Below are 25794 nucleotides of genomic sequence, written 5' to 3' on the forward strand. Positions count from 1 at the left end.
ACAACTGAGTTCACATTTAGGCGGTTCTGTAAACGAGACTGACCCAGATGCTGCTTGGAAAGACACACGAACAGCTGTGGAAACAGCAGTAACATCTATTAGTTATTTAAACCATAGGACTCCAAAAAACCAGTGGATTTCTTCTAAGTCTATTTCACTGATGGATTCTCGTAAACTCATGCCATCAGGCTCTGAAAACGACGAAGAGCGTAAACAAATTAGATCTAGGTTAACTAAAAGTCTAAGGAACGATCGTGAGCAGTGGTGGGCAACGGAAGCAAAAGAGATGGAAAAGGCAGCGGCTGTAGGCAACACCAGGCAACTATTCAGACTAATAAAAGAAACCGGAATTAAGAAGTCAAGTGTAAGTGAGACAGTCTCGGAAAAAAGACGGAACCCTTATCTACTCTCAACCCAAACGTTTAGAACGATGGGCGGAACACTTTAAGGGGCAGTTTAGCTGGCCTTCAGCTACTGCACAACTACCCACTATTCCTAGAAAACCTGAATGGAACATTGAAGTAGGCCCCCCGACCCTACTTGAAGTTCAAAAGGCTATAACTAATCTGAAACGAGGAAGAGCAGCTGGTCCAGATGGATTGGCTCCAGAGGTCTTTAAATATGGTGGTCCAATTTAAGCGATTAGGTTGACTAATATTCTGGCTAAAATCTGGGAAACGGACGTAATCCCATATGACTGGTCACAATCTCTGATTGTCCCAATATATAAGAAGGGGCCAAAATCATCCTGTGATAACCATAGAGGGATCAGTCTGACTAACATAGCATCTAAAATAATAGCCTCAATAATTATCGGGCGCCTAACTAAGACTCGTGAACTCCAAACACGAGAAAATCAGGCTGGCTTCAGACCTGGTCGTGGCTGCATCGGCCACATATTCACCATTCGTCAAGTTTAAGAGCACAGACATGCTTATCGGCGTCCGACAATGATAGTTTTTCTTGACTTAAAAGCAGCATTTGACTCTGTAGACCGAGAGGTTCTGTGGCAGTGTCTGTCATTGAAAGGTGTACCTCAGAAGTACATAAACCTTGTGAAGGCTCTTTACTCGAACACTACCAGTCCAGTGAGAGCTTATGGCGAACTGTCATATGATTTTGCAACCTCAAGTGGTGTCCGTCAAGGCTGTCCACTATCCCCATTTTTGTTTAACTTCATTATAGACCTGTTGCTGGAAATAACACTCTCTTCGACTGAATTTTCAGGAATTGATCTCCTACCAGGGGGACCACTAAGCGACTTAGAATACGCAGATGACATAGTCCTGTTTGGTGAAGACGCTGACAAAATGCAGAGTCTTCTGTTGGAACTCAGTAATAATGCCAGGATGTTTGGGATGCGTTTCTCCCCATCCAAATGTAAATTGTTACTCCAGGACTGGCCTGCGTCAACACCCGAACTAAGAATAGGGAGTGAAGTAGTCGAACACGTCGACAACTTCACTCATCTTGGAAGTCTGATCAGCCCTAATGGGTTGGTGTCTGACGAAATCTCAGCACGGATTCAAAAAGCTCGTTTGGCTTTTGCCAACTTACGTCACCTATGGCGAAGACGAGATATCCGTCTATCAATTAAGGGACGAGTATACTGCGCAGCAGTTCGTTCTGTTCTACTTTACGGCTGTGAAACATGGCCATTAAGAGTAGAAGATACTCGTAGGTTGCTAGTATTTGACCACAGATGCCTTAGAAATATTGCTCGCATCTGCTGGGATCACCGGATAAGTAAGTAATAGTGAGGTTAGACACAGGGTACTAGGGAATGATGGTAAATCAGTTGATGAGGTGATGAATCTTCATCGACTGAGATGGTTGGGTCACGTGTTACGTATGCCTGAACATCGATTACCACGACGCGCAATGCTGACTAGCATTGGGGATGGTTGGAAGAGAGTTAGGGGCGGTCAAACCAAAACATGGCATCAGTGCTTGAAGTCACTAACCTCTAGTCTGAGCCATGTTGGTAGATGCAGACTACCTGGTTGTGGTCCGCTTGACTATCGTAACCAATGGTTGGAGACTCTGTGTGACATGGCTCAGAATCGATCACAATGGCGTAGGTGTATACACTCTTTGTTTTCCCTTAAACCTTGAGATTAAAATTGCTTCATAACTTTTTTCCTTCCTATACTATATCCTTATATACAACCTTTCTTTATATACTACCACCACTAAATTAATTACTTCTATGTATCCGGTGTTCATCTTGTTGTGCTAACAAGGTATGGCAACTTGGGCCGATGCATATATGTGCCTGGTCCTACGTTGTCGCTGACTGACTGTCGTCAATTCTAGATTTTAAAGGAATTCTATTACTTCTTATAATCTCGAAGTGTATATCAATCAATTACACTAAAAACAACTCACTTTAATCGAACCATTTAATAATCCTGTTGATTTTGATCCAAGACGAACATAGGCAACAACATGATCTAGTTGTGTAACTGCTAACTCTTCATACAAAATACGTTCGGAAACAAGGCGATGGAGTAGTCTCTCAGCATCTGTTTTTGAATAAGCAGAACCTTGTCCATAGATTTGATTTGATTCATCACCACTTTTTTGAATGTGACTGGTTTTTGCTCCTGATCAAGAAAGAAAAGATTAATGACATATTTCAGATTAAAATAAGTGACTGGAAATGATGTGCTCCTTATTATAATTTTATTAGTCTCTCACTTCACATAAAAGTAATGTCACTAAAAAGTTGACATGAACATAAGAATATGACAAATTGCTTGGTTGATGCTCACAGCACTCTTCATTAAGATAAATAGGGTTTCTATCGTTGTATTAACTTGATGTCATACATAGTAACTTAAAACTTAAGGACTGTTTTCTTCAATTCAAAAACACATTTTCCCATTCATCCTGATTATTATTATCTTATTTGTATTCTGTTTTCTGATTAACACAAACTGAGATTATTAATCATCATTTCAGAAAACAACCATTTTATTGGTCTTGTTGAAAAAGCTCAAAATAAGCTCTTTGTCTATCATACTGAATGTATACATATCAGTTAGTTCAGTCAAAGCCATAATACTCTGATTTCAACCAAACTGGATAAATCAGATGACACAAATTCTACATGCTTAATGTATCAGTATGTAATAGTGTCAAACAAATGTAACATACAAGAACTATACAGATTTATAATATGATCTACCTCGAAAAATATCCACAAGATAATTCACTGTCACATTGCGTCGTGATCGTACAAACAATTCAACTGTACGAACTATTTTGATAGCATCTTCTGTTACATCTCTGTGTTCTAAACGTCTTCGATCAGACAACTGACAATTATCACATAAACAACCAACTATAGTTCCACAAGTAGCTGAATCGAATGCTTCACCAAAATGTGATAGTATTTGTTTACGACGACAGTCAATTTGATTTTCACAATAAGAAACCATACGATAAAGTGCATCTTCGTGAAACTGATGAGTTCCTCTAGCTACTGCAGAAGATCCATCGCCTGGATTATTAAGAAACAATTGAATATAAAACTATTAGCTAGCCAGTGTGAAAGCTAGGGAACGACAAACTTTACTTAAAAAACAACGGTGCTAGTTGAACACTGTAGGATTTTATTATGATCAGTAAGTGATCGTAGAATAACTGATAGGTGACCAGCAATCAAGTCAAAATAATACATTTGCTATAAAGAAATCAAAATTATGAAATCACCAGGCTGAATTTCACATTCTTATCAATTCGCTTTATAATAAATTTTCTACGATTGTGAGATAGCTATCAGATAGAAAGCATCCGACAATGTCAGACTATAGTGAAGGTAATTACCTTACAAATATTAAATTCCCCGCAAAACTTAGCAAAGAATAGTAAATTGCTGCTAAAGTAATCAACCAATTAATCAGAACTATATTTTATGTTAAAGAAAAAATAGTAATTTAACGCAATAACCAAATACAATTTTACGTACAATCGCCTATACGTAACGAGTATGGTTGCAATGTGTTGGTAATTTATTTATTTAAACACATAAATATTGGTACAAGGAAGCACCAGATAAATATGCGCCTCACAAATCTCATTTGATTTGTGTGAGGGCTGCGATACTGCCCAGGTGCCCAAACTGAAGCAGGTGATGTGTTGGTAAGAAATTTACAAGAAAAGACCAATGCATATATATATATAGGAAAATCAGATTTTCTGATTTAATTTGAAATGGCTTGAATTATACTGTTGTTGTTGTATTTTGACTGAAATTTAATTAGTCCTAGTTGGTATATGTGCATTCTATGCGGAATGTCTCAATATAGCCATTAAGATACAAGTTGATTCGCAATAGATGAACTGAGGGCAGGAGTGGAAACCAGGTTTCGTCCTTACTTAGGGCTCATCAGCTGGATGTTCTTTCATCCCAGATTTGATGTTTACTCCGGGACTGACAGCCCAGTAGTACATCAACTCTGGGATTTAGATACATCTAGCTAATGAATTCTAAACACGATGAAGCGTGCATCCTAGATTACACTGTGAACTACAGTCTGTCTATTTTGTACAAAGGTTTTCTGGTTAATGATTTAAAAATGTCTGCGATACATTTTAATATAGTTTGCATTATAATTTAATACTGATTGAAGAATTATTGAATACTGTGTAATACTTGATGGTTATTTAGTACAATATTTATCAAACTCCTAAGTTGAATTCTTTTAGAATCTACAGTAAGATCACGATATTGGATTTCAGCTTATATGGTGAACAAACTGAACTTATATATTGACGTGTAACAGTAACATTTGTCAAGATTTGAATATTACTTATTCTTAACATGTACTTGATAAACTTGTAAAGCATGGACAAAAACATACAATTTTCAGTCAATAAGAAAATGGATAAACATTTAAGAAAAAATGGTTTGGGGCCTTTTTTCTAGATTAAATAAAATTTAGAAATTTTTTCAAGTACAACTTGACATAACCTTGTATTAACTTCCGTAATCTGACAACATCATGCCAATGATAATAAAGAATGCATGTCGAGGGTAATCCATCTCTTCCTGAGCGTCCAGCTTCTTGATAATAACCTTCAATTGATTTTGGTAAGGAATGGTGAATAACAAATCTAACATCTGGTTTATCTATCCCCATACCAAAAGCAATAGTTGCGCATACAATCTACAAATTTAAAATACCACTACGTACAATTAATTTTTATGAATACAATGGAAATCGGAATTATATCTTAAATTATTGTTAAGCGATTTTTATTAATGTTGAAAATTGATTAAGATGAATCCGATATCAACATTAGATTCATTACTGTATTTAGATTATTTGCATGTATACCTCTGGATTTGTTGAAAACTTAGACAATTGAACGACATGACACAGTGTAACTTCCCAATATTTATGTATCTAATATGACAATGAACAATTGCATAACCAGCCCATTCTCTTTGTCGTTACATAGTTGTACTTCGTCCTTTTTCATATATTCAAGGTAAGACATGTGTATTGCATCGTAAGGATACAAAGATAACAACGATTAATATGGATAACTATTATAAAAATGAACAAACTGGTATCCTAAGTAATATGATACGTAATGTAATTTTAAATTATAGCAGGGGTAACTAATCGATCGTTTTGAGATTTTTAAGCCCGATGAGACTGTGGACAGACGTTCTTGATAGTGGAAAGCGATGGTCAGCCTTTCTCTTTCTGATGAGATAATTGTGTAAAATAGTTTTTAGATGTTGCCAAACCTCTCAGATATACTTTTCTTTATTAGACCATCCCAGAGAACAATCTCATTGTACCGAACGCAACTCTGATATTAAGAAACACAATCGCTGGTGGATTGAAATAAGTATTCTTACACTCAATAAAAGGTGAAAATCTGATCAAAAACAGCCAGCTTCCAGAGGGTCAGTCTTTTACAGGTTTCACACAATCTCCGGAGTATGGTGAAAGCCGATGTTTCGAACCCAATACCCATGAGTTATTTTATAAATGATGTGAGCTCTTTTTAAAGAAGGGGATGATGGTCGTCTTATTCTAAGATGTTGGAGCAGTCTTTATGCCAAAATTCTCCCAAAATAACCCAATCAATTCACCATCATCCTTAAGAGCAGAGGTCAAATTCTCTGGACTACGTAGTTTGGGACGTTTTAAATATAAGAGTTCCTTAAGGACCTCCTTTCAGTAAGGTGGATCAGTCAGGGAAGACAGGACAGTCTGATTGATGTTGCCGGGGAAACAAACCACCTCAAATATTTCTCGAAAAACCCCGTTTATTGACCGAGACAACTTTGAATATTATAACGTCTTATCAACTTCATGAACCGTTTCAGTGACATCAGATTTCATGCTGGTTTGAATGAGTTGACACAACTTCAGGTAGTTACCAGATGTAGATGTTGCTACCCAAAAATTGATAGGTTCTGACCTCCATGTTCCTCAATCCTTAGGTAAGTTTTGTGAAATCTAATGTAAAGAGCATGTAGCAACATAATGCTTATAAGAGGGACGTTTTGTGAATCCTTAAAAGACGTAAATAGCCATCTACAAGGCGTTGAATCGGTCAGGAAGTAAACCTTGTCTGATGTCAAACATATTCTACCAGACACAATGGTTGAAAACTTTACAAAACATAATTGACGGTTAAATAATTACATTCATCTTTTTTATTGGTTAACTCAGAAATTCCTGACACTTTACAAGTTTTTGAGTTTGAGTTAATTCAGATTGCCTCCTAGTTTTGTTGGTTTCTTGTTGTTTTTTTTAAGGAAAAGCGATAAGCTAATGTGTAAAGAAGTTCTACTCACAGCTTTGCATCATCATGACGCCATGAAAATGGCGAGTAAAGCCGCTTGCAGCTTCGCGAAACGTCCCGCTTACAAGCCCTGGGTTTCTTCTGGCTCCTTGCAACTGATGGAAGCCCGTCGGTCTACTCCGGGTGACCGTGAGTTTGACCACAAACGAAGGCTGTTACGTAGAGAAATCGGGCAAAGCTTGCGTAAGGACCGAGAAGCCTGGTGGTCGCAGCGTGCTAATGAGATGGAAGCAGCAGCTGCATCTGGTAACTGCCGGAAGCTCTTCCAACTCATCCGAGCCACTGGCAGCAAGAAGTCTGGTGTGAGTGAAACAATCTAGGAGGATGACGGGATGCCAATCACTAACATCTCTCGACGTCTTGGACGATGGGCGGAATTTTTCGAAGGGCAGTTCAACTGGCCTGCTGCTTCGGCAACATCAACCAGTTTGTCCTGCCCCCCATGGCCGGTGACGACTGATCCACCGAACGAGGCGGAAGTCCGCAAGGAACTCCAACTCCTGAAGCGCTACAAATTACCAGGCCCAGATGACTTACCTCCAGCTCTTTTTAAAGATGGTGGTGACTTTCTGACTAAGGAATTGACTATGTTGTTTACAAAGGTTTGGGAGTCAGAAAGCGTTCCAACCTCATGGAATGAGTCAATAGTCGTCCCTATCTTTAAAAAGGGTTCACGTTGTTCCTGTAACAACTACCGGGGGATAAGTCTACTTCCGATTGCGTCCAAACTATTGGCTTCTGTCATTCTTCGTAGGTTGTTTAAAACCCGAGAACGATTGACTCGCGAGGAGCAGGCTGGTTTTCGTTCTGGTCGAGGATGCATTGATCACATCTTCACCCCCCGCCAAATGTTAGAACACCGTCATACTTATCGCAGGCCAACAATCGTAGTGTTTCTTGATATCAGGGCTGCCTTCGATTCGTTGGACAGGGCTGTTCTCTGGGATTGTCTATTGAAGAAGAGTGTGCCTGAGAAGTTCATTAACATCTTAAAGGCCCTGTACACGAACACCTCAGGCAGAGTGAGGGCATACAACCACCTTTCTCCCTTGTTCCATTCGAGCAGTGGGGTTAGGCAGGGTTGCCCAATCTCACCATTCCTCTTCAACTTTGCCATCGACGACATCCTGGAAACAGCTCTGATGGATGTAAGTAATGGCGGTGTGGATCTGCTGCCTGGAGAACGACTTCTCGACCTCGAGTATGCGGATGATATTGTCTTACTGTGCGATAATGCCCAAGGCATGCAATCCGCACTTAATCAGTTGGCAATCAGTGTCCGCAGGTACGGCATGTGCTTTGCACCCTCCAAGTGCAAAGTACTCCTATAAGACTGGCAGGATTCTAATCCTGTACTCACCCTAGATAGTGAGCAGATTGAAGTAGTTGAGAAGTTCGTGTATCTAGGTAGCTACATAAGTGCTGATGGTGGCGTGAGTGATGAGATTGATGCACGTATAAGGAAAGCCAGAGCGGCTTATGCCAATCTGAGCCATCTTTGACGCCTTCGTGATGTTAGTCTGGCTGTAAAAGGTCGGATCTACAACGCGTCGGTGAGAGTAGTTTTGCTCTATGCTTGTGAAACCTGACCTCTCCGAGTTGAGGATGTTAGACGACTCTCTGTGTTCGATCATCGTTGTCTCCGAAGGATTGCTGACATCCAGTGGCAACACCATGTTAGTAATGCAGAGGTTCGGCATCGTGTGTTCGGGCGCCGAGATGATAATTCAATTGGTGTCACCATCTTGAAACACCGACTTCGGTGGCTTGGACATGTTTTACGAATGTCGTCCCAGAGAATTCCACGTCGTGCATTATTCGCCGACTCTGGGACTGGCTGGAAAAAGCGGAGAGGAGGTCAGTGTATGACATGGTGTCGTGGCATGAAAGAAAGCTGCAAAGGGCTAGCTTCTGTTGGTCCTTCACGACTCCCTGGCTGGGGTCCGAGAGATGGTGCAACACAGTGGCTAGAGACGTTATCAGATATGGCTCAGAATAGAAGCCAGTGGCGATCCTGCTGTAACCTTCTTTTACTTTCTTCATAAAGAGTGGTTCTAACTTTCCTAACTGAAAGAGTCTTCTGGTTGTACATTTCAGTCCGCCTTATCTTTTCATCCCTTCTCTCCCTACTTTCATTATTTTGTGTGGCGCATATGTATCTGGTGCCCTTTTGTACCAATATGTATGTGTTTAAATAAATAAAATAAATAAATTTCTGTCTAAAAAAACAAATAAAGGGAAATAGTCACAAGCATCTAAACAGAATTAAAAAGTAGTTTATTTTAGACTTAACCTACACAGGGTTTGAAATTTCTTAATTCAAAAAGTGAATAAAGAATATATTAAGTATAGGTTTTTAAATCTATTGTTTTCGGAAGAAAACTAGGTGATATAACTTAAAACAGTACTTGCCTTACATTTATCTTCTTGTATCCATGCCTGTTGAACATTTCGCCGCTGAGCATCTGTCATTCCAGCATGATAGGCGGACGCTTGAAGACCAGCAGCCTTCAGCTCTTCAGCTACGACATCACATTCTCGACGTGATAGACAATAAACGATTCCTGATCGTTTAGGAAACTCGTTACGTATAACATCAATAATCTCTTTTGTACAATTTTTAAGCTTTTTTGGCCGAACCTCAAATCTCAAGTTTGCACGGTTGAAACTTTGAATAAACCTATGTATTAAAATAGCTAGGATAAAATATGTTTCGGTAAGTTGTAGAAAACTTAAAACTGTGCGTAAAAACTTGTTGTTCACGAAGTATTTTCCACTTGAGACTGTGAACTTTATTTACCACAGTTAAGAGTTGAGTACAAAATCTAACTGCTCAGATAGCAAACAGCAGTGATTTTAAACGGATGGCTGTAGGGACACAAATAGAATATGTAAATTATTGAGTTATAAATATATAAGGATGAGAGCACCAACAAACTGGAGGTGAGATTAAAAACTATGTACTTCAAATCTAAACAAGTAGTTCCTGTGATAGCCCTTTCAAGTTACATGATAAAAACTATAAATTCACAAGTTAAACTAAAATTTAATAAAGTTCTTATACACCAACTGGTTAGAAATACTGTAACTGATGAAACCAAGTCTTAAGAGCCGACCCTCTTAAATTCATGAATTTAAGAACTTATAATTTGATAGAATACAAAATCAAATCAGGCAATTATACAGAGTAACAACCCGATAGGAAAAAAAACATTAGTAATAGTTAAAAACAAGAGGTAATAAGACAAGGTATACCAAGGTACATGAGAATAAAATATTTAATATTCGAGAAAGAAAATATAAATAATGAGTGAATCCAGATATCGGACGCGATCTGAACTGTTGCAAAAACATGCGCAAACCTTATTCATATAGATCGCTGATTGTATTTCTCTACTTGACGAAGGTTAACAGTTAGTGAAAACAAATGACGAGCTGTATTAGACCAAAACTAGTAACTTACACTGTAGATGTCACGAAAACATTTACATCTGAAAGTAACTATCTTAAACTAAATAAAACCTATTTTGTGAATTTAACAGGTTTAAGCATCGGTGCATTGAAATCTACTGAAAAAAGACGGATAAGTTGACAGATGCTACATCGTCGAAACGAACTCTGATTGAGTTGTGATATTATACTACTTGGTAAAAAATATATAAATTCGTTTAGATTATCGGGTTATAACCTGCTGGATCATATTACTACTATCTTATGCAACAAAGGGACTAAATGAACTACAGAATACCGCAGATTCCGAATCGGCATGAAAGCCTTGAGCCAGTCACCAAACAATCTGATTATCAACGACACGCAAAATATTCAAATACGTATCACTTAAGACTGACTAAAGCAGTTAAGAGAACGTTTAATGCTGCCGACCTCTTTCTTTCTTACTCGACACGATCTATGGTGATTCCCCAACTAAAGGACAAGTTGCCTGGTTATGCCACTTCTATGTGTATCTATAAATTCAGCTGCTCCTGTGGAGAAAGCTATATTGGGCGCACTACCAGACAATTGAACCAAAAAGTTAGTGAACACCTCCCTTCGTGGCTAGGAAAAGGTATGGTCAAGTCGATACGGAGCTCGATTCTTTCACACTTGATTGATAGCGGTCATGAAGTTGACAGAAACCAGTCTTTTAAAGTTATTTATCGTATTCCTACTACTTTTCCTTATGGGGTTCGATCTCGTCTCCTACACATAGCAGAAGCTATAGGAATTCGATCCAACAACCCAAGTCTTTGTGTTCATAAGAAATTTGTAACACCCTTATCCCTCCCTTGGCCTTAATAAATAATCTTATTTTCCATACTCTTTCTTCGTTTATTTTTCTTCACCCCCCTATCAATTATTTACTTATAATTTTTCTAATATTCGCTTCCAATTATCTGAACACTTCTTATTACGTAATCTTATAATTTCTATGAATGTTATTTCAGTGTCTATATTTTTCTAATCATTGACCTATTTTCCTATTATGTAACATTGATTCAAACCTTTTATTATTCTTATCACAACTAGCACACCTGTCATTACACTATCAATTTGTACTTTTCACTTATTATTAATTTTGATTATGTAATCTATTCCACTGTTATCATTGACTCATAAACTGCCTTGATTGGTTTAATAATTTCGTATTTGCTTATAAATATTACTGTATATTAGAGTAAAGCCTGATGAGGATCTAATCGAAAACAATATTGTTCGCTTATATATGTTGTTCTAAATCACAATATGGGAATTTTTCAAATTTTGTATCACTTAATGACTTTAACAGTAAGCAACATATGTTTAATGACACTGTTGCATAGAAAAACTTGCAATAGCATAGACCTTTACCAATTTATTTTCCTACTCAAAATTCCAAATAGTTATACATGATGAACAGTAAGATTTGGATTTCGAGTAATAACGGAAGTTTTGGGTTACGAGGACACAGACGGAGGTTACCGAATATAACAGATGGTAATGATAAACCTAGGTTATTCATTAGGATTTTCTTGACTGTAATTTGTTGAACCGCTCATAGAAATGAAATTCTGAACAAAAATAACTTACCACTTAGTATTTGTCATTTTCAGCTGAAGTAGAATATCTCTACGAACTTTTGGTGTAGCTGTAGCAGTCATGGCCATCATTGGTACGTCTGGGAAGTTGATTCGCAGAATATTTAGATTTCTATAATCCGGTCTAAAATCATGGCCCCACTATTAATAGTAAAAAAATACAATCAGACAGCAAAAAATGGACAGAGCTAGACACTCTTAAAAATGATATAGATAATGTGGGTAGCGATAACTTCGGGTGACTAGTCAGAAACTAGCTAGTAAGGACTAAGTGGTCAATACTGTTGAGGATTTCCGGATGCAGAATATTTGTGAATTGTGTTGTTTTCAAGAAAAGCTAAATACTGATATAGACAAAGATATCCACGTGAAATAAGATTTTGCAATATATGACTAGAGGACTTTTCAGGGACATTTAAGTTAACGCTATCCTGGTTAATTCACTATATCTCTAGATGCTTCCCTTATATGAGTCTTCATATTGAGTATCTTGATTAGCTTTAACTTGAGTGCATTGTACTGTTAATAAAAGACTCACCTGACTGACACAGTGTGCCTCATCGATCACAAAACGATCTAAACGTTTACGTTTGTACAGTTGTTCCAGGCATCCTTTCAGCTTATCGGAAGCAGCGATCTAGAAATTTATTACGAAAGATTTGAGAAATTACTGTTTAAGTAGTATCATACCATAGGTTATGTGGTAAAGGCAAGTACACACCTGATGTCAACACAATAAAAAGAACTACACCATCAATAGAAAAAGTACTGATGCTACTAAGACGCAGACACAGATAGGATTCTTTAGTCAAAATCAAAGATTTTCAGAGACACACTCGTCAACACCTTAGATGTTGAAGAAATACCATTCCCAGTATTCCATTAAATGTTACTGGTTTTTTTGAAGATTCTCTAGGGATATGCTACTTATCAAATAAATGGCTTAAATCAACCCAACCTTTTGGGTCCTGGGACAATATACAGTAGCTACTGCTGGTAATTACAACGGTTATTTCTATATTATTTCCTCTCCTTATTGAGAGCATCGTGAATACTTTAAAGAGACTTATAAAAATTGTGAGTACTACAGATCAGGTTGAAACGAAAACCGTCATGAACTGCGAGGAACATACATTCAAGAAAATGCAGCCCAGAATAGCAACATCCTTAATACAAAGACAATGTAGTTTATTTACCAAACAGCTCGGTTTTGAGCAGAACGTTTGCATAAAGGTTAATGATACTATCCGAGCTTCCTAAATAAAACGAGTGAGATAGGGTTCAGATATGAGTCTTAAAGGTTGAAATCCATGAGCCCTAACCAGAAGGCCAACGCTTAACACAGTGATTATACTTCACTTTTACGTACCTAAAGGCTAATAACCACAGTATTTTTCGGTTACTATATGATGATATGTATACTGTGTTAGATATAATTTAACAACAGTTAAAATATACTTTAATCAAATATAACACAAACCTATATCAAAAAGCGTGTAATTTACAAAGAAAGGAACATACTTTCTCTGGTGTTACATACAAAAGTTTTAAGCGCAGATTGGCCATATGTAGAGCAGTGTATACTTGATCAGTTTCGGAGAGACTGGCCTCACCTGTTAGATGAGCAGCTGGAACCTAAAAATAAGCAAAAGTGAGTACACTTCTAATCCCAAGATAACTTTTAATAAATCACCAGTACTGACGACAAAATTGTTATGGATGAAACTACAAGAAGTAAGGCAAATTGATCGCAAACATAGTCATCTGGATAAATGGTTAGGAGAGATGATGTCCGTAACACACGGCTGCAGTTACCCACCACAATAAAACTAATTAGAAGTAGTGGAACGTTCCCATTTAGCCACACAAGCCAAAAACTAAGAATTCTTTAAAGCAAATTTGGCAGTATATTAGAGAGAGCTGTTGTAGCGAAGATTTCATGATACACATATTCATCTTTAATCACTGCCGTATGCATATGTATGTCAATATCTGTAATAACGTTCATTTTAAGATATTATAGGTTGTAAGCAGCTGATGAGAACCTGACGAAATAAAATGAATTCATATTATTCTGCATCAATCTTCGTTTTTGCTCTCTTCATGATAATAAAGGGAACTATGTGTATGCAACATATTATAGTCAAATGATTAACCACTCCCCCCAAAAATAAAACATCCCACTGCAAGTCTGAAATACTAAGATAAAGATCAAAAAGAGTAAACTTTGATCTGTAATATCATATAAATTTTAGTAGCCGCAAGCCACATGCTGGGAAGTTTACAAACTGCACCTTAAAAATTTCAGAAAATAAACATCACTGCAGAGCTACATAAAAGAAACAATGGGGGAATAACCATAGTAAAATATAAAATACAAAAAGCAATATAACTAGCAGTAACAGAATATTTGCTGAAATAGGAACTTTGTGGACTTAAAATAACTTAGAAAAATGCAGTAAAAATTCAGTATTATTAAACACGAGTGACAGCAAAATTCTACGACTAAGCTATACAAACTCAGAAAATGTGTGACAAAGTTTATCACAGAGCGTATTACATGTTGAAAATGCAAAAGGCACTTTTTTCCTATGATAAACCGAATAACACAATAAGGGAGTACGGTAAAAACATTTAAGAAAATCACAACTACAAAGGATTTAGTATGATACTTAATACTGAAGCTCTTATTTTAATTTTCAATCATTTTATGTAATTTTCGCACTACTCTCACTAATTATCCTGAAAATACATCTTAAAAACAAGACTTACCCCAAGTGACTGAAGTTTTGTAACTTGATCCAACACTAGTGCTTTTAAGGGGGAAATTACAACCGTTAAGCCAGACTGAACAACAGCTGGAAGCTGATAACACAGGCTTTTTCCACCACCTAAGATTAAAGGAAGTTGTAAAACACAATTGTCAGATGAGAATTTCAAAGATAGTAATCATAGAGAACTCGGTGCAGAAAATTTTCTTTTCGATGACATAATTTACCTAAGTTATACATTCGTATTCATACTTGTTCGATAAATATTTGAGTTTATAAAAGGACAAAAGAGATTACATCATAAAAATATCCCGAATTCCGTTATTCCAGCAGAAAGTATAGACCAAAATGAAATCTTAGACGAATTCAACAACTGTGTATAGATAACCGACGTGGAATGATCAGTATACGAATTTTCATAGTTGTTATTTATTTACTTATTTAAACACATACATATTGGTACAAAGGGCATCAGATACATATGCGCCAAACGAAATAATGAGAATGGGGGGGAGAAAGGGGGAAGATGCGTATATATAAAGGAAGGAAAAAAAGGATGAAAAAAGAGAAGAGTAATGATGGGGGAACTGAAATGTACAACCAGAAGAACTCTCTCAGTTAGGAAAGTTAGAACCACTCTTTATGAAGAAAGTAAAAGAAGGTTACAGCAGGATCGCCACTGGCTTCTATTCTGAGCCATATCTGATAACGTCGCAGGACAGATAACGGGGACCGTTTGCTGTAACTGTGCACAGACCACAACCTGTTTCTGGCTAGCACTAACTTCCGGCACAGTCATCGCCGGTGTGCCACCTGTCGTCCTCCCTCTGCATCTCAAGCCTGGACTCAGATTGATCACATCGCGATCAGCTACCGCTGGCGTGGTTGTGTATAAGACTGCCGCTCCTTTTGGAGTACCTATCTGGAGTCTGATCATGCCCTGGTCTGCGCCAATCTCACCTTACTTTTCAGTGGCCGAAGGATTGACCGCCATCAACGGATCGATGTTAGTAAACTGGCTGCAACTTCTGTTGCAAGTAAGTATCGAGCAGAGCTAGCTTCTAGGCTAGCTACCATCCCACCGAAAAGTATAGATGAGCATTGGTTGCATCTTCATGACGCCATGAAAATGGCGAGTAAAGCCGCTTGCAGCTTCGCGAAACGTCCCGCTTACAAGCCCTGGGTTTCTTCTGGCTCCTTGCAACTGATGGAAGCCCGTCGGTCTACTCCGGGTGACCGTGAGTTTGACCACAAACGAAGGCTGTTACGTAGAGAAATCGGGCAAAGCTTGCGTAAGGACCGAGAAGCCTGGTGGTCGCAGCGTGCTAATGAGATGGAAGCAGCAGCTGCATCTGGTAACTGCCGGAAGCTCTTCCAACTCATCCGAGCCACTGGCAGCAAGAAGTCTGGTGTGAGTGAAACAATCTAGGAGGATGACGGGATGCCAATCACTAACATCTCTCGACGTCTTGGACGATGGGCGGAATTTTTCGAAGGGCAGTTCAACTGGCCTGCTGCTTCGGCAACATCAACCAGTTTGTCCTGCCCCCCATGGCCGGTGACGACTGATCCACCGAACGAGGCGGAAGTCCGCAAGGAACTCCAACTCCTGAAGCGCTACAAATTACCAGGCCCAGATGACTTACCTCCAGCTCTTTTTAAAGATGGTGGTGACTTTCTGACTAAGGAATTGACTATGTTGTTTACAAAGGTTTGGGAGTCAGAAAGCGTTCCAACCTCATGGAATGAGTCAATAGTCGTCCCTATCTTTAAAAAGGGTTCACGTTGTTCCTGTAACAACTACCGGGGGATAAGTCTACTTCCGATTGCGTCCAAACTATTGGCTTCTGTCATTCTTCGTAGGTTGTTTAAAACCCGAGAACGATTGACTCGCGAGGAGCAGGCTGGTTTTCGTTCTGGTCGAGGATGCATTGATCACATCTTCACCCCCCGCCAAATGTTAGAACACCGTCATACTTATCGCAGGCCAACAATCGTAGTGTTTCTTGATATCAGGGCTGCCTTCGATTCGTTGGACAGGGCTGTTCTCTGGGATTGTCTATTGAAGAAGAGTGTGCCTGAGAAGTTCATTAACATCTTAAAGGCCCTGTACACGAACACCTCAGGCAGAGTGAGGGCATACAACCACCTTTCTCCCTTGTTCCATTCGAGCAGTGGGGTTAGGCAGGGTTGCCCAATCTCACCATTCCTCTTCAACTTTGCCATCGACGACATCCTGGAAACAGCTCTGATGGATGTAAGTAATGGCGGTGTGGATCTGCTGCCTGGAGAACGACTTCTCGACCTCGAGTATGCGGATGATATTGTCTTACTGTGCGATAATGCCCAAGGCATGCAATCCGCACTTAATCAGTTGGCAATCAGTGTCCGCAGGTACGGCATGTGCTTTGCACCCTCCAAGTGCAAAGTACTCCTACAAGACTGGCAGGATTCTAATCCTGTACTCACCCTAGATAGTGAGCAGATTGAAGTAGTTGAGAAGTTCGTGTATCTAGGTAGCTACATAAGTGCTGATGGTGGCGTGAGTGATGAGATTGATGCACGTATAAGGAAAGCCAGAGCGGCTTATGCCAATCTGAGCCATCTTTGACGCCTTCGTGATGTTAGTCTGGCTGTAAAAGGTCGGATCTACAACGCGTCGGTGAGAGTAGTTTTGCTCTATGCTTGTGAAACCTGACCTCTCCGAGTTGAGGATGTTAGACGACTCTCTGTGTTCGATCATCGTTGTCTCCGAAGGATTGCTGACATCCAGTGGCAACACCATGTTAGTAATGCAGAGGTTCGGCATCGTGTGTTCGGGCGCCGAGATGATAATTCAATTGGTGTCACCATCTTGAAACACCGACTTCGGTGGCTTGGACATGTTTTACGAATGTCGTCCCAGAGAATTCCACGTCGTGCATTATTCGCCGACTCTGGGACTGGCTGGAAAAAGCGGAGAGGAGGTCAGTGTATGACATGGTGTCGTGGCATGAAAGAAAGCTGCAAAGGGCTAGCTTCTGTTGGTCCTTCACGACTCCCTGGCTGGGGTCCGAGAGATGGTGCAACACAGTGGCTAGAGACGTTATCAGATATGGCTCAGAATAGAAGCCAGTGGCGATCCTGCTGTAACCTTCTTTTACTTTCTTCATAAAGAGTGGTTCTAACTTTCCTAACTGAAAGAGTCTTCTGGTTGTACATTTCAGTCCGCCTTATCTTTTCATCCCTTCTCTCCCTACTTTCATTATTTTGTGTGGCGCATATGTATCTGGTGCCCTTTTGTACCAATATGTATGTGTTTAAATAAATAAATAAATAAGTATACATAAAAAGGTGTAATGTAATGTTATTGAGGATACAAACCATGTTCATGTTTAAAAAACGGGACACAATTGATCTAAAAAGATGAACCGAAGCACACATCACAGTAATGTCTAAACAAAGTTTAATAACAGAAGATAATGATAACTCACCGGTGGGCATGATTACAAAGCAATCACGGTCAAGAAGAGCTGCATTGATTGCTTGAAGTTGATTCCGTCTGAAGGATCGTAGACCAAACATTTTTGAGAATGCTTCCATCATGCGTTTAGAATGAGGAAAGCGATCATCTCCATCAAATTCGCCTGTGGATCCATCATCTGGTTGATTATATTGGTCGTCACAGTGGGTCTGGACATCTAATCGAAAAAGACTATGGTCAAAATGTGTGACCACAATTATTAGAACAATAAATCGATTTTGAAATGACTCAATTTTTCTTTCAGCCTTCATGTATTTTTAGCTACAACAACAGTAACTTGTTTACTACAGTTTCATTCCTTTGTAACTTAAAGGGCGAATTTTAAAAAACTGATACTTACCCCATTTAGATTGAGCTTGAAGTGGAAGGAAAGCACTTCCTTCGCCAGAGTCAAAAGTCATAGTCGGATGTCGTATGGTGCAATTATTATCCGTCTTTTGTGTAACTGACTTTCTAACTGTTAAACATTTTATAGGAACATCCGACGAGGCTCGGGTTTTCGATGGGTTAGTGCTAATGTTAGCCCAACTGTCATCATCGGACAAGATATTCTCAGGTGCATGAGAAGTGACGCCCATCTAGGCAGGAAACGAAATAACAGATGAGCGAGATAATTGGCAATGAGACAAGAGGCTTTTTTACACGAAACTAACTTAATATAACTTCTTAAAGCAGTAGCTACAGTTTTAATGAAGCCTAACCATCAAAATAATCATCTAACAAAACTGTACTGACCAACGTCCTTTTAGAGGTATTTGAGTTGCGAATGTGTTGATCAGATGTGGATGTAAGAGAAATAGGATTTGTTAACTTCTTCAACGTTCCTGAGGGAGGGCGACCGCTTATAATAATTGGGTTTGAGCTTCTGCAAGAAGTATTATTAACTTGATAACGACCAACCTCTCATGAAGTAATTTTGTTATTACAGATAATTCATCCCCAAAACAATACATTAATTTGTTCATCGGCAAGTTCTCCAATAAGTCACATGCTTTACAGATTGAACTGTAAAATGACTGAGGTATTGAAACAGAGTCATCATGAGATCCTAAATTTGAGTTTTCTGTGCTAAATGCTTGAACATTTCGAGACTCATTTTGCAGACATGGTTTAGATACACTTGTCACAGAAGTAAAGGACACCAAGCTAGGAGTTTGAGGGATAGAAGAGACCGGCGATGTTTTATCAGTTGGTCTATTGAGTGTTAGGTCTTGGGTGGGTAGAGGACTGGGATTTTCTACTGGTTCAGATTCGTCAAACCAGGAGGGTGAAGGAACTTCTATAGCTTTTATATTTAACTAGCAAACCTACCTAGTGACTCTTCGTGAATTGAAATGTCGAGGTCAGGAGATGGGGACCTAACTACATCATTGTTGTTCCTGTAACTAAGCATATGAATGATAAAACTCACCTGATTGGAGTCACTGTAGCTGTGGGGAGAAACTTAGCTGAAACTTTTGTTGAATTATCATCTTTGCATGTTGGGGAGTTATCAGACGTCGTGAAAAGCGGTCTATGCAATGGAATACTGGGTGCCTTTAAAGATTTAATAATCAGAAAATGTAATCCATACTGAGCTCGAAATGCGTGGAGTGGTCGCTTTTGGAGTGCTCTTGAGAGGCTTAAAAGTGAACCTAGAAATATCAGTTCAAAACTTCTTGCATTACTTTCGCTGCCCGTCACCCATTTCCAAGGCTACTCAGAGTCCCTTTAACAGTATTTTATTCGAGACTCGTAAAATAGGTAAGATGGAGGAATACTGGGTACTTCTGAAAAGGATCTCAAGAACCATATAAGATGATAGAGACCGCGTGAACCTATAAATTTGAACTTTATCAAATAGACCAAGGGCTCGAAAAACAAAACATACCCCATTGCTAAAATATAACACAGATTGCAGGATAACAGCATGTTACGAGATATAGCATTAGCTACCAAATGATCTTTCCAGATACATAAAACCTGCAAAGTAGAAAACAAAAAACGATGGTTAAAAAACCCCGTGAGAGCCACTTATGATTGAGTTGCAGCCTAAATATTACTTCCTACTTAAGTGATAAATACTAGACTAGAACTTCTGCTGAACATAAGTGAGGCTTGTGACAATATGAACAGACATTCTGTGGGGTATAGTTCAGTGTCCTCTGGTCAGACTACGATAAATTAATCAAACTTGATAGTAATAAGGCCTCCTCTAAGTTATAAAGCTATGGCAAGGAAGATAAGTAGAGTAAACTAGAAATACAAAATCTAGATACTTTTAAAAACCTGTTTTTCGGGATTTAATCAACAAACACAGAATGTTTTTTATTAAAACTTTAAAGCGTTTGATTGCAATGTAAATGAAAAAGACTTACGTAGCAAATGTGACGACTAAGCTGGATTTCATAAGACGCGCTGATATAGAGGCATCAAGAATTCCGCCTAACATTTTAACTAAGGGACCATTTCGAAAAATGTGGGTACCTTGGATGACAAAGGAGCCGTATGCCCAATAAATTTTCGGATAGTAATAAGTAACTGTTGAAACGAACATCGTTGACTTTAGTCCTTGCTTACGAATGAAAAAGACGTATATCTTTTGTAAACGGTACAAAGGTACCTTAAACACGGTATTTTATGGTTTCATATCATATATCGTGATGTTTTCTCCACAAAGTCAGACTTTTTTCGCGGTATCACTCTAGAATAAGTGGTCAGACGAGAGTCATGTGTTGTCATATCTGTCGTACTACTCTAAAGGAAATTTAAAGACGGACACTGAGGCCCGAATCCCTTTACCTAGTCACTTGGGTTATGACAGAGCCAGATGAATTTCGTATGATTTATTTGGAAGGGTACGTCCAGTTCTTTGTCAGATAATTACAGAGCTAATCAATTATAAACCCACTGGATGTCCAGGATACGACTTGAAAGACTTTGCGATTAAGGTTGTAGCTGTAAATAAATCCCCAACATCAATAGCTCTGTGAGTGTTCGACATTGGATGCTGACCACATTAGTTTCAATGGACTAATTTAGCTGAAGGCGCTCGATCATGCATCCGCACCGGATCACGTTTCGGAACGGCGTGCGCAACATCTCCTGCGATCAATAGCCAGATTAAATCAGTCACTGCTCGATGTATTGATAACCCATCAAATATATCTTCCAACCTCCTCGCTTCTGACTTGAAACTTGAAACCGTACGCCGTTCTGGGTAGCAGTTCCGATACTCCTCTCATTTGCGAAGGAATAGTTAGTCAGATGTATAGATAAAGTTAACGACTGTTAGTGGAGCTACTGTCTTTAAATATATGAAAGCAAATTTATAAATATATTCTTTGAATGAAAGAGAACCTATACTAATCATCAGAGCCTTTACGATCAACAGCGTCTTGACACATGATACAAACCTCCTAACCGAACAACACCTGGGCTCGTGGAAGCATTTAAGAGATACAAGTTTTCCGAGATTATAAAGCCGTCGAGTAATAGTCTTGATCGAATGTGATACTTCAGACGCACACTGAGTTTTGGAACAACATGTGGGAGGTAGAAAACCCAGGTTTGGTATGTGTACGTCACTCGTTTGGTTGGGTCTTAAGAGGACAAATAGACTAGTACGTCAAGTCAAATGACAACATCATTTCAAACCCACTATATGTTACACGATCTGGAAAGATTATATAATTATTATTACGAGTATTTAAACGAGCTGCTTGAAAGACATTCTGTCAAAGACAGGCAGGCTTTTCAAAGAGATAGTGGTACTATTGCCTTGGTAGATGGCAGTTGCACTGCTGAGTTGAAAATAGACCCAGAATTATCTGCTAATAGTGAAATTGACCTCCAACTACATTTAGTACAGAAGTAAGTTCAGGTGCAACTGAGATTTCTTCAGGGGGTTAAGCTAAAATAGATGTAATTTCGTCGTCTGGGTGTGAGTCTCATACAGACTGTGATGGAAAGAATACGCTGAAAATCCTCTGAAGTGGTTATTGAACGATTTGTTATTTCTTCTTAATTTTCTCCTGTCATGTATTTTAACTTCTACTGAAGTCTCTTGTAATCACGCTCTATGTCCCTCAGTCTTCTTTGTTTGGGCTTCTATTACTTGAATTATTTGAAAATTAACCTCTCTTACCTAATTTTGCTATTGCGTGTTGCCGGACCATTCACAACGGTTTTGTTGTCGATTAAGAACAAGGTTATGGTGTGGCTTGGCTCATAATTGTTGACCTTTGTTTTCTGGGAAAGGTTAACCGGATCTTTGCAGATAGATATTTGGTCTAGCTTGTTGAGAATACACTTATGAATTGTCAGTTACTTAATGCTTATTTATTAACCGTTTTATTTTCTGTTAAGCATTTTATTTTGTGCTAGGGAAACATTTGACTGAATAACAGCGGCCGTACTGTTAGGATTATTTTGTACTTTTTATGTTATTTGTTTGCTTTCTCAAATTATACTGGTTGAGGATACGACCGGTATTCTAATTTGGCAATTAGCGACCAGTAGCACCTTCTATATTCGAAACCTTCCCGACCAAAGGAAATCAGAAGTCAGACGAGAAGAGGTAGGAAAGATATATTCGATACGTTACCAATAAATCGAGAGGCGTTTGTTCTTAGCTAGCTATTGAAACGTAGGAGCTGTGTCCCACGCTGAATCGAAACGTGATATGGTACGGATGCATGACCGAAAGCCTTCAGTTAAACAAGTCCACTTAAACAACGTGGTCAGCATCCAATATCGAACACTTAATGAGCTATTGATTTTGGGGAATTATTTACAGCTACATGGTTTAACTTCAACACACAGTTTGTCTTCTGATATAATTTGATGAGTCACTCAAAAGCGCTTCATTTGTTATACAGGAGAACGTATTTCGGCCTAATTAAATAAACATTTGTTTGTAAGCTCTGAGTTCAGATAGAATGCTGGAATTTCCGTCGTTACACAGACTATATCGACAAACATCCTTCACTCGATTAACAGTTTGCAACAACGTTAAAACTGGACGGAAAATGGCGTTTGAGAAATTCAGTTGATTATGGACAATATTATTTTGTTATCCATGTATCGCCTAATAAATCATATGGAAAATTGATTGATACTTCATCTGTATATACAATAAGAGATTGAATGTTTATAATGTGTATGTGTGGCTTGACTATCGGACGACTGTCTACATGATTTAAATTATGCTTATTTATTATGAATAGAAGGATTATCTGTTTGCTTAGTGACTCAGCTGATCGTCCGTGTATGAATTCATGAATGTGAGCGAAAATAAATAGTTGAGTTGTTCATTTACCTAGAGAACCGGAAGAATCTGAACATGTAATTAACTAAAATCAGTTTAGCGATGACTGTGTATCGCTTATAATGAAGTCCAAGATTCATCATGATTGCACAGAAGATTTCTGGATGTTTAACTAGCATTGCATTGTTACATAGTGTTGAGTGTAGATCAATTAGTGATGTGGTGGTAGATCAGTGAGCTCAGTAGGTTTAAATATAAGTGGTCTTCGAGTTCAGAAACTCTAGAAAGCTCGACGCACCAGCACCTCGGGGTAATGCTGCTTATTTGTCCATCCTTGAAAAGAACGAACATTCTCTCGGTCTGTAGTGTTAGGGAAAAAACTGAAAGTATTTGACGTGTTAATAACCGTCAGATTAAATATTATTGATTTCAGTTTATTTAGTATGTATTTGTTTTATTTAAGTTCTGAATGTAATTGTTCATACGTTTGATCTTTGACATTTTCGATTTCACACTGCTTCGGTTCAGTATTTTGAAAACCGTTCATGTCGTTCCATGATATCTCCATATCCGGTGTTATCCACTCCAACTTTGGTGTTTCGCTCTCCGATGAGGATCGTTGGCACTTCTCAACTATCGACTGCAGCCCCTCGTAAAACTGATTTTTATTGTCGTCGTTGCAGTACGTTTTTGAATTTAACGTTACGATTACACGGCATTTTTTATAAAGTGCTTATATGTCATTGAGTCCTAGTTTATAGCCCATCAATAACATTTAAATTAACCCTTTAAGTAAAATAAGTCGACTGACAAAAAATCGAGCACGGAAAAGCCCTATTTCTTCGGATAATAACAAGTCTATAAGAGTAGAGAATAAACATCTATCATCCTCTGTTGCCAAACATATAATCGAAACAGGTCATAAGTGTGACCCTAACCCGGTTTTTATGGTGCTGTTTAAGTGTAAAAGGGCGCATACTGAGGTTTATTGAAGCCTTAGCCATACGAAAATTCAAACCCCCTTTGTGTATTCAAAACAGTTTCTTCTCTCCTTAAACCTACCCTGGTGATATTAGCTTATTATCCAGAGTGATTAGATGTCAAATTGTTTTCACATTATTTTTATTTTCCTTGTTTATTCTTACCCCATTTCCAGTCTATTTGACCTTTTATTTTTATATATAACTGTTCTTAACAAGTATTTGTGTGATCAGACTGTTCGAAATGTACTGCGCTATTACATCACATAGTTCTGATAATCTTTGTATTCTTATTACATTATCGAAATTCTGCAAGAACATTTACCACATACTCTGCAACTCCTTTTGAATAGAATAATAGTGGGACTGCATGTATACTACCCCTGTTGCTGGATGACTCAGTCTCTTATTTAATAATGAGTTCTACCTCAAGATCTGAAAGTATCGACCATATTAAGAGTGAATTAGACACCACCTATAAGCAATTAAGCGATATGCGTTCTAAAGTGGATTCACTTGCGGGCTTTTTATTAAAGCATGATGAACTTAAGCAAGAACTAAAGACACTGTCACCCCTTAAACTGCTATTGTCAAAGGATGTAGTTCCTGCGGAATTTGGAGACAGGGTCACAGTACAATCTGCTATCGATTTTATTGCTAGTGAAGTTACTAAACCAATAATCCCCCGAAATAATGTGATCATCTATAACATACGTAACAAAGTCGCCATTAAATATGTAAGGAATTCGATATTAAAAGCAGATAACCTCCAAGACAGTCCATTCTAATGTATTCGACTTAATAAAAAGCACCAGAAATACTCCTGCCCTATCTTGTCTAGATTCGATTCCTATTTATTAGTTGAACAGTTGAAAGAATCCGACCAGCTAATCTGTTCGCTTAAGGAGTTTAAGAACGCTCATATAGTCTCAGATAAAACCACCAACCAAAGACTAACGAAAAAGAGCACCTTTAATGAAAATAACGTTGTTGAGATCACTACGAACCCCATTGCCCCAGCAGCTGAACCCACTGGTGCAGCTAATCTATTTCAGGTTAGCCATCACTTTTATTCACCAATGCAGAGTGCTAGTCGGTCTCTCACACCTTTAGTGATTTCATCATTTCTCTACAGATATGGTAATCCAGATATTTCACTTCTTCTCCTTAAACAGTTTACTCTCTCTATGGAATCAGGTTCTTACCATAACTGTTGGAAAACCTCTTACATCATACCACGTCACAAATCTGGAGATAAGACTGACATGAACAATTATCGGCCGATAAATATTACTCCAGTTATCTCTAGAATTATGGAAAAAATTATAAGTGACAAACTATCCAACTATTTACTGACTGAAAA

The 25794-nt window shown here is 38.4% G+C and overlaps 1 protein-coding gene across 1 annotated transcript in view; it reads right to left on the minus strand.

Annotated features, from left to right (window-relative positions):
* Smp_127490 (putative blooms syndrome DNA helicase) overlaps nt 1–19890 on the minus strand; it is a gene marked incomplete at both ends in the record, with an annotated part of 28148 nt that extends 8258 nt beyond the window's left edge. The window contains 13 exons of the mRNA XM_018799261.1: nt 9231–9514; nt 11902–12050; nt 12448–12546; nt 13431–13544; nt 14682–14800; nt 18064–18114; nt 18154–18360; nt 18544–18781; nt 18939–19068; nt 19104–19482; nt 19515–19582; nt 19615–19824; nt 19871–19890. Of these exons, the coding sequence (XP_018651068.1) occupies nt 9231–9514; nt 11902–12050; nt 12448–12546; nt 13431–13544; nt 14682–14800; nt 18064–18114; nt 18154–18360; nt 18544–18781; nt 18939–19068; nt 19104–19482; nt 19515–19582; nt 19615–19824; nt 19871–19890 (2068 nt within the window). The remainder of the gene's footprint in view (nt 1–9230; nt 9515–11901; nt 12051–12447; nt 12547–13430; nt 13545–14681; nt 14801–18063; nt 18115–18153; nt 18361–18543; nt 18782–18938; nt 19069–19103; nt 19483–19514; nt 19583–19614; nt 19825–19870) is intronic.
* Between the last annotated feature and the right edge of the window lie 5904 nt (nt 19891–25794).

The sequence above is a fragment of the Schistosoma mansoni genome, chromosome 3 (assembly GCF_000237925.1).
Source record: "Schistosoma mansoni strain Puerto Rico chromosome 3, complete genome".
Classification (NCBI taxonomy): domain Eukaryota; kingdom Metazoa; phylum Platyhelminthes; class Trematoda; order Strigeidida; family Schistosomatidae; genus Schistosoma; species Schistosoma mansoni.